This window comes from Impatiens glandulifera, chromosome 9, assembly GCF_907164915.1.
Source record: "Impatiens glandulifera chromosome 9, dImpGla2.1, whole genome shotgun sequence".
In the NCBI taxonomy this organism is placed as follows: domain Eukaryota; kingdom Viridiplantae; phylum Streptophyta; class Magnoliopsida; order Ericales; family Balsaminaceae; genus Impatiens; species Impatiens glandulifera.
Genome location: NC_061870.1, coordinates 11,397,480 through 11,412,422, shown reverse-complemented (window position 1 = coordinate 11,412,422; position 14,943 = coordinate 11,397,480). Strand labels below are relative to the sequence as shown.

At 37.8% G+C, this 14,943-nt stretch overlaps 1 protein-coding gene and 1 non-coding gene across 3 annotated transcripts; one reads left to right on the top strand and one right to left on the bottom strand.

Moving 5' to 3' along the window:
* The first annotated feature begins 8,858 nt into the window (after positions 1 to 8,858).
* Positions 8,859 to 12,991, top strand: LOC124913652 (serine hydroxymethyltransferase 7-like). Of its 2 annotated transcripts, XM_047454061.1 has the most exons (4): positions 8,860 to 9,031; positions 9,181 to 10,074; positions 10,947 to 11,361; positions 12,321 to 12,991. In XM_047454061.1, the coding sequence occupies exons 2-4, from the start codon at positions 9,184 to 9,186 to the stop codon at positions 12,488 to 12,490; spliced, it is 1,476 nt and encodes a 491-aa protein (XP_047310017.1). In that variant the 5' UTR covers positions 8,860 to 9,031; positions 9,181 to 9,183; the 3' UTR covers positions 12,491 to 12,991. The 2 variants fall into 2 exon arrangements, with proteins under 2 accessions (XP_047310016.1, XP_047310017.1); XM_047454060.1 differs by having other exon boundaries at positions 8,859 to 10,074.
* TRNAT-AGU lies at positions 10,797 to 10,870 on the bottom strand. Its single transcript has one exon. It is a non-coding gene; the product is annotated as a tRNA-Thr (tRNA).
* Positions 12,992 to 14,943: the final 1,952 nt, after the last annotated feature.

Sequence of the window (14,943 nt, the reverse complement as noted above, 5' to 3'; positions counted from 1 at the left end):
TGATTTTGAATCTTGCTCCAGTACCGAGCACTATGAAGTGTATAGGATGATTAAGGCTCTGGAAGATACTGGCCTTCAGTATTTTCTGGACGATAAGCAAACTGTCTACCCTGAATCCATTCTGGAGTTTTTCTATAATGCCAGAGTATTCAGGGGTACCCCTCATTTTGATACCCACATTCAATCCAAGGTTGGGGGTATTATCTTCGATTTCACCGAGCAGGACTTCGCTCGGTGCTTCAGTCTGCCCAAGCAAGGGCTCACAGACCTCAACCCACCGGCCAACATTAAAGCTGAGGTCTCCCTCTCCCTTGCCCGGTCGGATGAGCCTGTCGACAATCACGACGCTAAGTCACACCCGAGGGCTGAATATCAGCTCCTCAACGATGTGATAGGTAGGGGCATCTTTGGAAGGGATGTCACCAACACATACTATGCCGCGACCTTCAACATGGTGGCGGATATTGTCACCGGTACGCCGGTCAACTGGTCCCGGGTGCTATTCGACGTCCTCATCTGGATGGTCGGCATCCGGTCGGTCGGTCTCATTCCCCAAATAAGCAGCCTTCTCGTGGAACTTGGTGTCCCAACCTGTCCCGGCGAAGGTTTGAACCAAGCCCAGGTGCTAACCAGAGAAATAACCGACTCATTCTATGATCGGTTTGAGAGAGCCTGGAGGAGGAGGAACTTCAATCGCCCCCGTGAAGCCCCTTCCCGCGCACATTAAGTCACTCCTTCTTGCACCCGGTCGTTTTGCAGTATGTACCGGGTGTATCTTTATCCAACTCATGTTTGATCGTTTCGGCTTCATCCGTGATCCCTTCGGTTTCAGTTATGTTTCGTTTGATTTCATGTTCCCCCTCATTGTTATTCATGTTCTATGTTATTTTCGGTCTCATCTAATTAAACTCGATTATGTTTAAGTGCATCCCTAATTAATGAGATAATTCCCAACCACCTGAACATTTAATATCTAACTAACCTGGTTACTTCCCAACTAACAACTACCTCGGGCCTCGCAATCTGCCGCTTCCCCATGCACCTTGGAAAGGTAAAGATTTTTTTCCTTAATAAAACAAAACTGACAATCAATGCTTGGATCTTCCCTCCAAAACCGATCCTATATAAGGAGCCATCCTCTAATCAAATCACCACATTCGAAAGCATTAAAATACTTCTGAAATCCTTTGAATTCTATCTCTCTCAACACCGAAATCATGCCGAGCCGAACTTTGGGTAACTTCTTAAGCATTGACTTCGACTCTTGCATGGGAGAGATAGACGGAAATCCTGAACAGAAGTTAATGTTTCACTCTCTCACTGAAACCGGTCTTCAACCTTTTCTTGAAGAGGCCGGTCCAATCCTCCTAGAAGATGTCAAGGCCTTCTTTCGAAGCGCCTGCATCAGAGGCAAGTATATCGTCTCTACCGTCAGAGACCACACATTCTGGATCGATGAAGCTGAATTTGCTTCACTATTCGGTCTACCTACTGAAGGATTCTCTGACTTTCCGACCATAGAGGACCTTGCGGGATTTGAACTCGCTCAATACCTATCGGCCACCCCTTCTCCGGTGGAACACTACGGGCCGAAAACCCAGCTTGCTAGTCACGGTCAACTACTTCTCGAAATCGTGACTCGTTCAATTCTGTGTCAATCGCTGAATCAACGGTATTCTAGAAATACCTACAACATTATGACCCACATCCTTTGCGAATCGACCATCAACTGGTCAACGGTCATATTCGAAAACCTCAAGAATATGGTGCTAACTAAAAGAGGTCTCGGGTATGCACCGCATATCAGCAAGCTGATTCTTGGGTACCGGCCAGAGTTCGGACCGGGCACACCGGTCTCTTCCTCAAACATCCTAGACAAGGATTCGGTGATAGACCGAATTTCTAGAATGTCTTTTTCATAGGCTGTACTTTCCATTATTTATGTATGCCTATCTCAATACCGAATTTTCTGTCGGTTTTATTTCTGCAATATTTTTGAATCTCATTTCAGTTTCAATGACCGTGTCTTCCTAATTCTTTGAATATTCATCTAAGTAACCGGTTAACCTCTTCAAACCGCGTTCTTATTCGGTCACATAAAATTGCTCAAAATAAATTGCAAACACTCTGATCACTCAAAATAACCGGTTAGACTTAGAAACCGTACCATCAATCGGTTTCAAGAAGAAGAGTGCGTTATCAATGACATAAGCAAAGACCTTTGGAGGGAAACCTCCCGCCCAAAATTACCGCCCCTCTGTTTACCGCCCTTTGTTTGGCGCCCATTCTCTCCCGCCCATGGTTTGGCGCCCACGGTTTGCCGCCTCTTTCAATTTGGAGGGAAACTTCCCGCCCAATATTGATGGGACGGTTGGGCTTCCAAACCGCGTCTATAAAAGGGACTCTCGGTCACTTTATTTCATTCTCACGCGAATCTGCTTTCTCTCTCTAAGCTCTCTCACTTTCTGAAGCGGCTATCTCTCATACTCTCTCAAACTCTCTAACATGGGACGTGATTCGGCTCTGTTCAGACTCCTATCTTAGGTGGATTTCGAGGAAATCCGGCTGAATGGTACGTCCGAGGCAAAGGAGGTTCTTGACCGGGTAGTCAAAACCGGTCTGGAATATTTCCTTGGCGGTCCTCATGTGATATACAAAGATGAGGTCGAAGAATTCTTCAAAACCGCAACCATCTCCAACGACAAAATCACCGAGACTGTATGCGGTTCTGAAATAGAGCTCACCGAGGCATTGGTGGCAGAGAGCCTACGTCTTCCGACAACCGGCCAGGATGCAACGGCAGAAATAGAGCAGGACACCTTTGAGGCGGCTTGCAAGATTCTATCGGCAACTAAAGAGCCGATCAAAGCATCCGGCAGCAAACAAACGTTGAAGCCGGAGTATATCCCAATATGTGACATCTTCGCAAGGGCGATTCTGGCGAGGGGAGGAAACTTCAGCAACCTCACAAAAGACAAAATCAAGATGCTGATCGGTCTGTTGGAGGGACGAAAGGTTAACTGGGCAAAGGCGGTGTTCAGCAACCTAATGGATATGGTGAAACCGGATTCAAACCGGTCGTGGGGATACGCCGTTCCTCTAGGTAAGATCTTCCTTCACCTCAATCTCGACATCGGTCCCGGCGTCGCTGTCGCAGAACGATGCCTCATCAGATCGAGGCAATTCCTAGAAAGGAAGCAGCCGGCCCCCAGTTCCACAGGAGGCCGAAAGAAGAAAGCCGCCAAGAAAGCTTCCCCAGCCAAAGCAAAGGCTGAAAGCAAAGGAAAGGAGAAAGTAACCTCCTCGGAACCGCCGCAGCAAACAGAAGATGAGGAGTCGGCTTCCTTCTCTGAGAGAATCGAAACGGAGAAGACCGAGGATGATAGAACGGTCAATGAAGCCGACAATCTGGCCCAGAGCCCCAATGATGCCGAACCAAACACCAACCCTGAGACAACCGAAGGTGGAGAAGAGGGTGGAGAAGAGGGTGATAAAGAAGCCGGTAATGAGGACGGCGACAAAGAGAAGGAGGAGGCCGAAGAAGCAGAGGCCGATAGGATATCTCAGAAACTCCTTCAGGGCGTCAAAAAACGAGACGAGTCAATTGAAGAACTCTACCTGGAATGGCACGATCACCGGTACGGCACACCGTATAGAGAAATTCTACCGGGCCACACAGACGAGGAGTGCATCCAAAGATTGGAGGAGGTAGAAGACATGCTCATGAACCTTACAAACTCCAACACACTCCAAGAGGTACAATACCGAACCTGCCTCTTAAAACCGAAGGTCCAACTACGGAAGCTAACAACACGCATCCAGAAAATTACGGAGGAGCTCGAAGGGTTGGAACAGGAAGACACCGTAGCGCCGCGGGTGTTAGCAAGGCTTGAAAAAGCCAAAGGGGAACTTACTCAAGAAATCGAACGGCTAGAGGCCATATGCAGCCGGATGAAAATACCGGTCTATACTCTTCCCCAGATCGATACGTTTCCGGAACACTGCCCAACACCTCCACAGGAGAATGCGGCATCCAAAGATTCCGATGAAAGAGCCGACCCCAACCTCACCGGGCAATCCCCTCCTCCACAACCGGAAGTCCCCGCTTCAGACTTCACGAAAGAATGGGTTGAGGACCGTCTTCAAAAGCTTGAAGCCTCCACATCAGAACTGGTTGATAACCGCATTCAAGAGTTCGATGACTCCGCGGTTCAGCCGTTCAAAGATAGATCACAAAGAATATTTGGTTCGGCCCTCCAGTTCGCCGACGCCACAAGGAGTCTTCTGGAAAGAAATCAGGAACGGTTCTTAGAAATCGGTGAAGATCTGCAGGAAGAGGCGGCTCAGCGCAATAAATACGTTCAGCGAACCGAAATTTTGGAGAATTTGACCTCCGAGCTAAAGGGAGACTTCGACCGGTTTGAGAGAGAAACCGATCAACGGTTGACATCGATGAGTGATGACCTGGTGGGTACAACACTCGAACGGGTCTCCGAACTCGAGAAGACAAATGTGGGTCTTGTGGCCGAACTAAAGGCGCTTTCCGAACAGGTTGCCGAATTGCTAAGGGTGAAGGTGAACGCGGACGCCGCGGCTGTAGCGGCTGATGCTCAAGTGGCTAAAAGGGTCCAGGATGCGCTGGATGCCGAAGCAGGCAAAGAGAAAGAGGCACCGCGCTCTTCTCAACTTACCGAAGAGGAGGAGGAGGCCGCGCGGATTAAAAGGGCAGAGGCCATCTTCCCAGGACTTACAAAGAAAGCAGCCGCTCAAGCTGCGGAGGATGCTGAGCGGTTGGAAAGGCAAAAACGGAAGCTGGAAGAATTCGCAGCCGAAAACAAGAAGAAAAAGGCGGCCGCCTCCGCCTCAGCGCCGAAAAAGCGAAAGAGGGAGGCCCCTAAGAAAGTTCAAATAGCCGAGCTGCTCAATGAGATCACTGAAACGGTCGTCACGAGTACATCGCAGCAGGCCGACCAAGTCGAAGAGGAAGTCGAAGAACAATTGCAGTCCCGGTCTACAAAATGACGACCTTCCGAACCGACCAGTCAACAACAACCGAAGAAGAAAAAGAGCATATATGACTTATCGGACTCTGAATAGGGAATATCTTTCCTTTATTATTGCCTTAGTGTTTTTATATATTTTGTCTCTTTCGGTTATCTATATATAAAGTTATTTTTGAAACCGGCCATCTCTTGCATTTCTACTTTGTTTTGATAATTTTAAATAAAATAATCAAAAAGGGAGAAATTGATGAGATAAAAGATAAAGACTCTTCCAAAATTTTTCTCAAAATTTTTTTTCGAAAAATTCTCCTAAGTCAGTTTCAAAAATCCGGCCAAACAAAACAACCGGCCTACGGTTGCAAACTTACATGATTTTGATAATTTTAAATAAAATAATCAAAAAGGGAGAAATTGTTAGATAAATCAGACTGGTTCAAACATACCTAACTTAAATAAACTTTCCATGCAGGAACAAGGAACCGAACCGGAACCGGCTAAAGAAAACTAACCGGTCAAGCTAGAAAAACTGACCAAGAGTATTCGGAACGTGACCGCACAAATAAAGGATCGGCCAAAGCTTAAAACCGGAATCATCAAACAGCCGATCATCCACAAGGCAGAGAAATAACCGAAAGAAGTTCGGTTACATCACTCATACCAAAAGCCACTCGGCTAAGTCAAGCGGCCGACCAGTACAAGAAGACAATTCGGGTATCTATTGAGAATGATACCAAAGGAACAGACTGAATACTTCCATATCCATGCAAGTCTGAGGAAAGACTGTAGGCTGCAGAAGACAGTACTACCGGATCCTTCCACTTCGGGATAAGCCAGAAAGAAGATCTTCCAAGTACAGACAACTGTCCAACAGACAGTGCCTACATCAAGTAAAATACAAACCCGACAGGCTTGTCTTACATACCGGAAGAACAGACCGGCAGGTCTGAGACAGAATACCAGGTCTGAGGTTGACCATCAGGTCTGAGGAAACGACCGCAGGTCTGAATCTCTGAAACACTGAATCACTGCACCTCTGCTCAGCCAATCAGATTCAAGGCAGTGAAATATGACCGTTGGCATATTTCACCTATAAAAGGGGCAGTTGAAGAAGAGTAAATGTGGGACACTCAGTGAGATAAGTGAAACGCTAAGAGCATTTACTACAAGTGATAAGATTGTGTTATTCTAAGAAAGCCTAAGTGCAAAAGTTAAAGTGTGTTTTACAATTTCGGTGTAAATTGTAAGAGTGTTATCGAGCAGAAATAAGTCTCGATCGGATTGTAACTTGTATTCCTTAGTGAATATCCTTCTCGCGGTTTCGAGAGGAAGGGGTGACGTAGGAGTTTTATCTCCGAACATCCATAAAATCTGTCTTGTTATTTACTTTCTGCCGGCTCAACTGTCTAACCGATTAACTTAACTACGCCGCTCTAAACCGACTCTATACTAACCATACCGAATTTCCAGATTACCGAAACCGACCCACCATTCTTCAAATCTCCATCATCCGAAACCGGCCTTGTCCATCAAACAAGTGTGCTGCTTCAACCTGAAAGCAAACCTCTTCCGCGCTTGAACCTAGTTCAAGGGTTTGTGACAGGTTGTGTAGTATTGAAACCCCGGTTTTAATCTCTAACCGGATTAACCACCACCCTTGGAGTGAGAACCGCTAACCGGTCCAACCCCCGGTCCTCCAGCGGCTACCTAGATCCTAACATATATATATATATATATAATGCTGCTTAATTTTTAAAGTGTCCGGATTGCCGGGTCGATAGCCGTGGTTAATTTGGATATAAGTGAGAGTAAATGGATACTTGGGTCGGATTGTGGGTTGACCCGCCCATAAAAATTTTACCGTAATATTTTTTTCATGGTTTTTTATATTATTACTCGTGCAAATGCACGGGATACATGCTAGTTAGAAAAACGTCCCTTAATCCAAAGAAATTAGTCGCATATTCATAAAGCTTAAAACCGTCGACTAACGAATTCCAACTAGCTATGAATGTCAATTTTAAAAAAAGGGAAAAAGATTCTGTTGAAATATTCCCTTAAAGGAAAAAGAATCCGAGACTGTAACTGCAAAATCTAAATAAGAAAATCAGATTCAAAAAACCCTATCTCTCGATAGGTGCCAAAACCCTATCTCTCGATAAGTATCAAAACCTTATCTGTTGATAAGTATCCGCGATCATTTGTACATGATCCGATAAAACCCTATATGTCGATAGGTACCAAAACCTTATCTTTGGATAAATATAGCGATCATTTATATGTGTTCCACCAAAACTCTATCTCTCGATAGGTACAATACATCGCTTTTACACGATTTTACAAAGCTCTATCACTCGATAGGTCCAAAACTTTATCTGTCGATGAGTATCTACGATTATTTATATATGATTTGTCAAAACCCTATCTCTTGATAGGTACAAAACCCTACTCTATCAAAATGTATCAAAGATCATTCGTACATGATCCACAAAAAACCTATATCTCGATATGTACAAAGCCATATTTCTCGATGGGTACAAAACCTTATTTTGTTAATATGTATTAGCGATCATTCATAAATGATCTGATCAAACCATATATGTTGATAGGTACTAAAACTTTATCTGTTGATAAGTATCCGCGATCATTCATACATGATCCGACCAAAATCCTATATGTTGGTAGGTATCAAAACCTTATATGTTGTTTTCCCAAAAAAAAACCTTATATGTTGATAATTATTCGCGATCATTTATACATGATCCAACCAAAACCCTATTTATCAATAGGTACTCGCGATCATTCATACATGATCCAACCAAAATCCTATATTTTGATAGGTACCAAAGCCTTATCTATTGTTAAGTATACGCGATCATTCGTACATAATTTGACCAAAACCCTATTTATTAATAGGTATCAAAACCTTATCTGTCGATAAGTATCCGCGATCATTTATTCATGATCCAACTAAAACCTTATATATCAATAGGTACCTGCGATAATTCGTATATTATCCTGTCAAACACTCTCTCGATAGGTACCAAAATTCTATCTTTCAATAGGTACGAAAACCTTATCTCTCAATAAGTATTCGCGATCATTTATACATGATCCAACTAAAACCTTATTTATCAATCGGGACTAAAGATTATACGCAAATGGTCCAATCAAAACTCTATCTTCCGATAAGTATCAAAACCCTATCTCTTGATAGGTACGAAAACCCTATTTAGACAATAGGTAACAAAGATCATACATACATAATCCAATAAAAAACCTATCTCTCTATAGGTGCCAAAACTCTATCTTTCATTAGGTAAAAAAAACCTTATCTTTCGATAAGTACTCGCGGTCATATATACATGATCCGACTAAAGCCTTATTCATCAATAGGTACACAACATCGATTCCACAAATTCATAACAATGATAAATTTGTTGCTTTTACATAACTTTCTTCTTGTATCATCAAATCATCACCCATTAATACAACACTAACATTATTTGATTCCAAATTTAGAGCAATATTTTACTTGTTAGTAACTTCTGTGGTAAGTTTATCAACTCCCACGATAAACTTATTTGTTGATAGTACCACGATCATTTATAACTTTGGTGACAACTTTATTAATTTCTACACTAAACTCTAATCAATATTCACAAAATTATTATTATTTCTTTACTATGATGTTATCAAGTAATCCCAATTGTCAATTACAAAGAAAAACCAATAAAAACCCCCTTTAATTAAAGTTTTAGCCTTAAAGTCTTTTATTCTAAAAAGCAAAAGTAAAAAAAAGGACAAAAGAAAACGTCCAGGTTCATCCCCTAATCCCATTCCGAAAATTAGTCTCCTTTGGGAACCTTCCTCTCTCTCCAGTGTACATGTATGGATATTGAGTTCAGATACATTTCTTGAAGGGAGGTTGTATATAGATAAAGAACAGAGCTGCGCAATCAGCGTACCAATACTGCTGCTGTGGCTGTTACTACTCTTGAGTTCTCGCCATTGAAGTTCCTCTTTCCGAGGTATTTGATTTCATACTTCCGTCTTCATTTTGATGGATTTTAGCCACTCCCAATCCAATCTCTCTATAGGCTTCCGCTTCCACTCCTCAATCATAGATAATTCCACCTTCCGTGGGATTTCTAATCCCATGCTGTCAACTCCATTGCAGCTTATGGAGCAGCATAACAACAAAGGTAACCTAATTGGAGACAGAGAGACCAGTGATGATGATGAGGAGAAGAAGGATGTGCAGGAGTTTCGAATTTTAGGGCAATCAATGTGCTTCAAGAGGAGGAGAAACTCCGAATCGTCTTCTTCTTCTTCATCTTCTTCCTCTTCATCTAAACGGGCTTCTGTTGATCCAATGCAAGGATCTGAACAAAGAAAAAGTCAGGTCAAGGGTTGGGGAAATCAATCTCTCCGGATTGCAGATCCCGATGTTTTTGGAATCATGGAGAAGGAGAAGCAGAGACAATTCAAGGGAATAGAATTGATTGCTTCCGAGAATTTCGTTTGCAGAGCTGTAATGGAAGCTCTTGGAAGTCACTTGACAAATAAATACTCTGAAGGAATGCCTGGAGCAAGGTATTACAGTGGTAATCAATTCATTGACGAAATTGAAAACTTATGTTGTAAGCGTGCATTGGCTGCTTTCAATCTTGATTCCGAGAACTGGGGAGTTAATGTTCAACCATATTCTTGTACATCTGCAAATTTTGCAGTATATACAGGTTTACTATTGCCAGGAGACCGAATAATGGGATTGGATACTCCTTCTGGTGGGAACACTAGCCATGGTTATTATACACCAAATGGGAGGAAGGTCTCTGGGGCTTCCATTTTCTTTGAGAGCCTTCCATACAAAGTGAATCCCCAAACTGGATTGATAGATTATGATAAATTGGAGGACAAGGCAGTTGATTTTCGTCCCAAGATACTTATTTGTGGGGGAAGTTCATATCCTCGGGAATTAGATTATGCTAGGTTTAGACAGATTGCAGATAAGTGTGGAGCAATCTTATTGTGTGATATGGCTCAAATTAGTGGTCTTGTTGCTGCAAAGGTAAATTGCTATGTTTGAATTAACTTATATTTTTAGCTTGAATGATTATATCTCTTTCTTTTTTATTTGGTTGCCTCTTGTTTGTCTGTGAACCAATTTTCTAGCTTTTTGTTGTGAGACTTTAGATTATAAGTGGGATGTTATTTGGCTATAGTTTACCTCTTAAGTACTGTTTTAGGGCTGGTGGACTTGGGCTTACAGTTCTGCAATGTTTACTTTTTATATTGGTTTACTTATTCACTAGGATGGAATGAGAAATGACTAGGGGATGACTTACAAAATAATGATGATCAATTTTTGGGATGTTTACTTTTTATGTTGGTTTACTTTTTTATCTTGGTTTACTTCTTCACTAGGATGGAATGGGAACTGATTAGGAGATAACTTACCAAATAATGATGATCAATTTTTGGGATAAATTTGTATACTAAGAAGTTAAATGATGAATTATAGCATTGTTCATCAATTCCCACTTAAAAGCATCTGGATTGAAATTTGGTGCTGAGGAAAAAGAAAGTTAAAAAGTCTTAACTTTATGAATGCTCTTGTTGAGAACTGATTAGGGGATGACTTACCAAATAATGATGATCAATTTTTGGGATAAATTTGTATACTAAGAAGTTAAATGATGAATTATAGCATTGTTCATCAATTCCCACTTAAAAGCATTTGGATTGAAATTTGGTGATGAGAAAAAGGAAAGTTAAAAAGTAAAAATTAGATGCTCTTGTTGAGAGTTGAACTCAAGACCTCCCGCTTACTAAACGGGTGCTCTAACCAACTGAGCTACAAGAGCTTGATATTTATAATTGAATTTTCTTTCATTATCTAAGAAGAATTGTATTGTAATTGATTTTTTTATTGTTATGTAGGAATGCATAAGCCCGTTTGACTATTGTGATATAGTTACATCAACAACTCATAAAAGTCTTCGTGGTCCAAGAGGAGGCATAATATTTTATAGAAAGGGTCCAAAATCAAGAAAGAGGGGAGGTATGAATTTGAACCAAGATGATGGTGGTAGTAGTGAAAGATACGAGTTTGAGGAGAAGATAAACTTTGCGGTTTTCCCAGCAATGCAAGGAGGACCACATAATAATCATATTGCTGCTCTTGCTGTAGCTTTGAAACAAGTCGTAACTCCTGATTATAAGGCATATATGCAGCAGGTGAAGAAAAATGCTCAAGCTTTAGCATCTGCTCTTTTAAGGAGAAATTGCAGATTAGTAACAGGTGGAACGGATAATCATTTGTTGCTTTGGGATCTAAGATCTCTTGGATTGGCAGGTATTTATTCGTTTGTTTTTCTCAATTTCCATTTTACTTGGCTGAAACTTCTTATTTGCATGACATTATCACTACCCTAGAACTTGAGCATACTTGTTTACAATTGCATAACATGGACTACTTATTTCAGAAAAAATGTTTGAAAAAAATGCAATTCACTCCAAGAAGAACACATGTAGAGTCTAGCTTTGTTGCTTAGAAACAAAAAATAATTAGTTGGTTTACTAAACCAGTTATTGCAACATCCCTTTCAATTGTTCTTCTCAGAATTAACAAAATATTATTATCAAACAGATAATACAAATGAAAATGGCCCCATTTGAAAACACCCGGATGCAAAACCAAAAGTTTTGAATCTAGAAACGCATCTAGATCAGATTATGTTTGGAAATTCATAAATTTATTGGTAGTTTCTCATCTTGATACAAAAAAAAAAAAATGAAATTACAAGTGTTTCTTATATGGGGTCAATGTGTGGGTAAGAATGACCATAACCTTGGGCTTGTTTGATGTGGTGAGGTTATTTGGAAATAGTTAAGATTATTTGAAAATAACCTTGATTGATGAAAGTAAATTATTTGGGTCAAAAAGACTAATACACTTCATATTTTTTAAATTGAGAATCACTATAAACTAGAAAACCACACAGGAAAAATAAGTTAATTTTAGTATTATATCAAATATTAATACTCTTAATATTTGATATTTTAAAAATGATAAAAGAATGGGTTTTAATATTATGTTTTGATGGAGATATTGATGGGTTGATTGGATTCACATCAAACAACTTTTGTTTTTTTATCCTGATTTGGTATAGAAACTCTGTCCATGTGTCATGCAAAGTTGAGAAACATTGGCCCTATTTGATAACACTTAGGATTTTGTTTATTAATCGCCATCCAAATGAGAAAAATAAGTAAAATAATAACATTTTATCTTTGTTTTGTTTTGGTTTCCAGGTAAGCCATTTGAGAAGGTATGCGAGGCTTGTCATATAACTTTAAACAAGGTTGCTATTTTTGGCGATAATGGTGTTATCATGCCTGGAGGTGTGAGGATAGGTAAGTCAGCAATTGTCGGAAAATTCCTTTGTAGAAGGAAGAATTTTCTGATTTTTCTACTCATGTAATTCCCGTTTTTGTTTTTGTTGGTTTCAGGTACTTCAGCCATGACTTCAAGAGGTTGTATGGAGGCCGATTTTGAGTTGATTGCGGCTTTTCTCCTTAAAGCTGCTCAAATCACAAGTACAGTTCAGAGAGAACATGGAAAACATCAAAAAGCCTTTCTTCATGGTCTTCAAACCAACAAAGATCTTATTGAGCTATGCACCCAAGTCGAGAATTTCGCATCTCAGTTTGCAATGCCCGGTTTCGACAATTAAAGACAATTTGCTGAAATTGTTTTTTTTGTTAATAGATCAATATTATAGTGCTAATGGTTAATTCTTTTTTGTAATGGGTGTGTATCTTCATGTAGTCAGGTTCATTTATGTAGGTGATGTTCTATTTTGAGCTGGATAAAGTTTAAAAGAATTTATCTTAGAAATATGTACAAAGCTTACAAATTTCATGGTAATCTAATCTTGCCATAGAATGAATACTTCAACTATTTTTTGTAAATTACTGTTATTGTCTATTTATCAGTACATTTATTTTTTTAATTGTTTTTTATATTTTAAATCATTATTATCTATTAGGCAATTTGATAATTTAATTAAGATGAGTGATAAGAGAGGAAAATTAAAAAAAAAAATTATATTAAATTTTTTCAGTCAATTAATTGTCATTTCCTATAAATTAGTTAAATTATTTCAATTAATATATTTAAAAAAATATTATTATATAATTGATTTTTTAATTAAATTGATTTTAATGTCGTTTATTTATTATTATTTTAAAATTAATTTTATATTAATAATAATAATACATCACTAATATTCTTTTAAAAGAAATTCTTACCATTTCAAATAAATACTCAGTATTATTTGTAATATTTTTTTCTTTTTTCATATGTTAACTTTTTTTTTTTTCAATTACAAATAATTAATTTTTATAAATAAAAATAAACTCTAATTTTGATAAATTTATGAATGGCAAACTATTTGAATTTGAAGTAATCACTCAATTGTGTTTGGTTCAAATAAAATAATGAGAATATGACTGTGATTGATAAATGTGTGGAATGAGAATGAGTATTATTGATTAAAGTGTAGTGTTTGGTTAAGAGTTTTAATTATTTCTATTCTCATTAACAACGTTTGGATGTATAAGAGAAAAGTTATAAATATAATTTTTTTTATTAAAATTATGATTAATTTTTTTTTATTAAATTAAAAATATTAAATATTATTATTTTTATAACATAATTATTTAAAATATATAAAATATTTAAGTGACATAATTTAATAAAATATAACCGTTAATAATTTTTCATATTAATCATATTTTTTTAAAATAAAAATAAAAATTTATAAAAAAAATGTTAAATGTTTAAATTTTTTTACTAATTATAAATAAATAATTATCTATTAAATATAAATAATACAAGACATCATCTTTCAAATATTATATATTAATAGTAGATAAATCCATTTAAATTAAATATAATATTTTATTTAATAATATATTATAACTTGGTATAATTTTTTAATAATAATTAAAATATTTTATATTTAACTTTTTAAATATTTTTTTATATAAAATTTTTATTTTATTTTTAGTTTTATATTTTTATATTTTAATTAATTAATTTTAATTTTATTATTAATATATAATATTTATAATTAATTATATTATCATTAGTTATTGTAACTATTACTAAAATTTTATTTTAGACGAATCCTTAATATTATTTAAATAATTGAAATTATTTATTTATGTTAATTATAAAATAAATATAATATAATTATAAAATATATATGATATTACGATGAGAGAGAAAACTGAAATAATGAGAGAAAATTGAAATAATGAGAGAGAAAATGTTTTCGTTCTGAATGAGATTCATTTCTCCATTTTAGAGAGGATAGGATTCTTGAGTATCCTAGAAAACTACTTATCAAGCATGCTCTCAAATTTTATGGTAAATTCTCAAATTTGATAAACTATTATCTAAATTCTCAAGACTCAACTAGCTAACCGAAATATTTAAAAATTAATCGGTGTTTTATACTTTTATTAGACAGATAAATAGAAAAGAAATTATATTATTAGATGTCAAAGCAATGCATTTTGATTATTGATGGAACTAAAACATAATAAAATGAGCACATAGAAACATATTGCTTCATCAAGGACTAACTGTATCAGAACTGGAAGAAGGTTTGTTCTGACTCAGATTATCACCTTTAATCTCTGACTTAGAATTAGCAGAGTCGTCAATGGGATCCATGAATTTCTCCATACCTCTTGCACCCTCAAGTTGTTCCATCTCTTTCATAGCTGAATCCAGATGGTCCTGATGATCATCTTCTGCTAATTGGATCATAGATTCCTCTGGTTGTTTACCATCTCTCTGATCATCATTACGAAGCTCCATTGCTGCCCATGACTTGTAGGCATCAAGCTCAAACAACTTCATCAG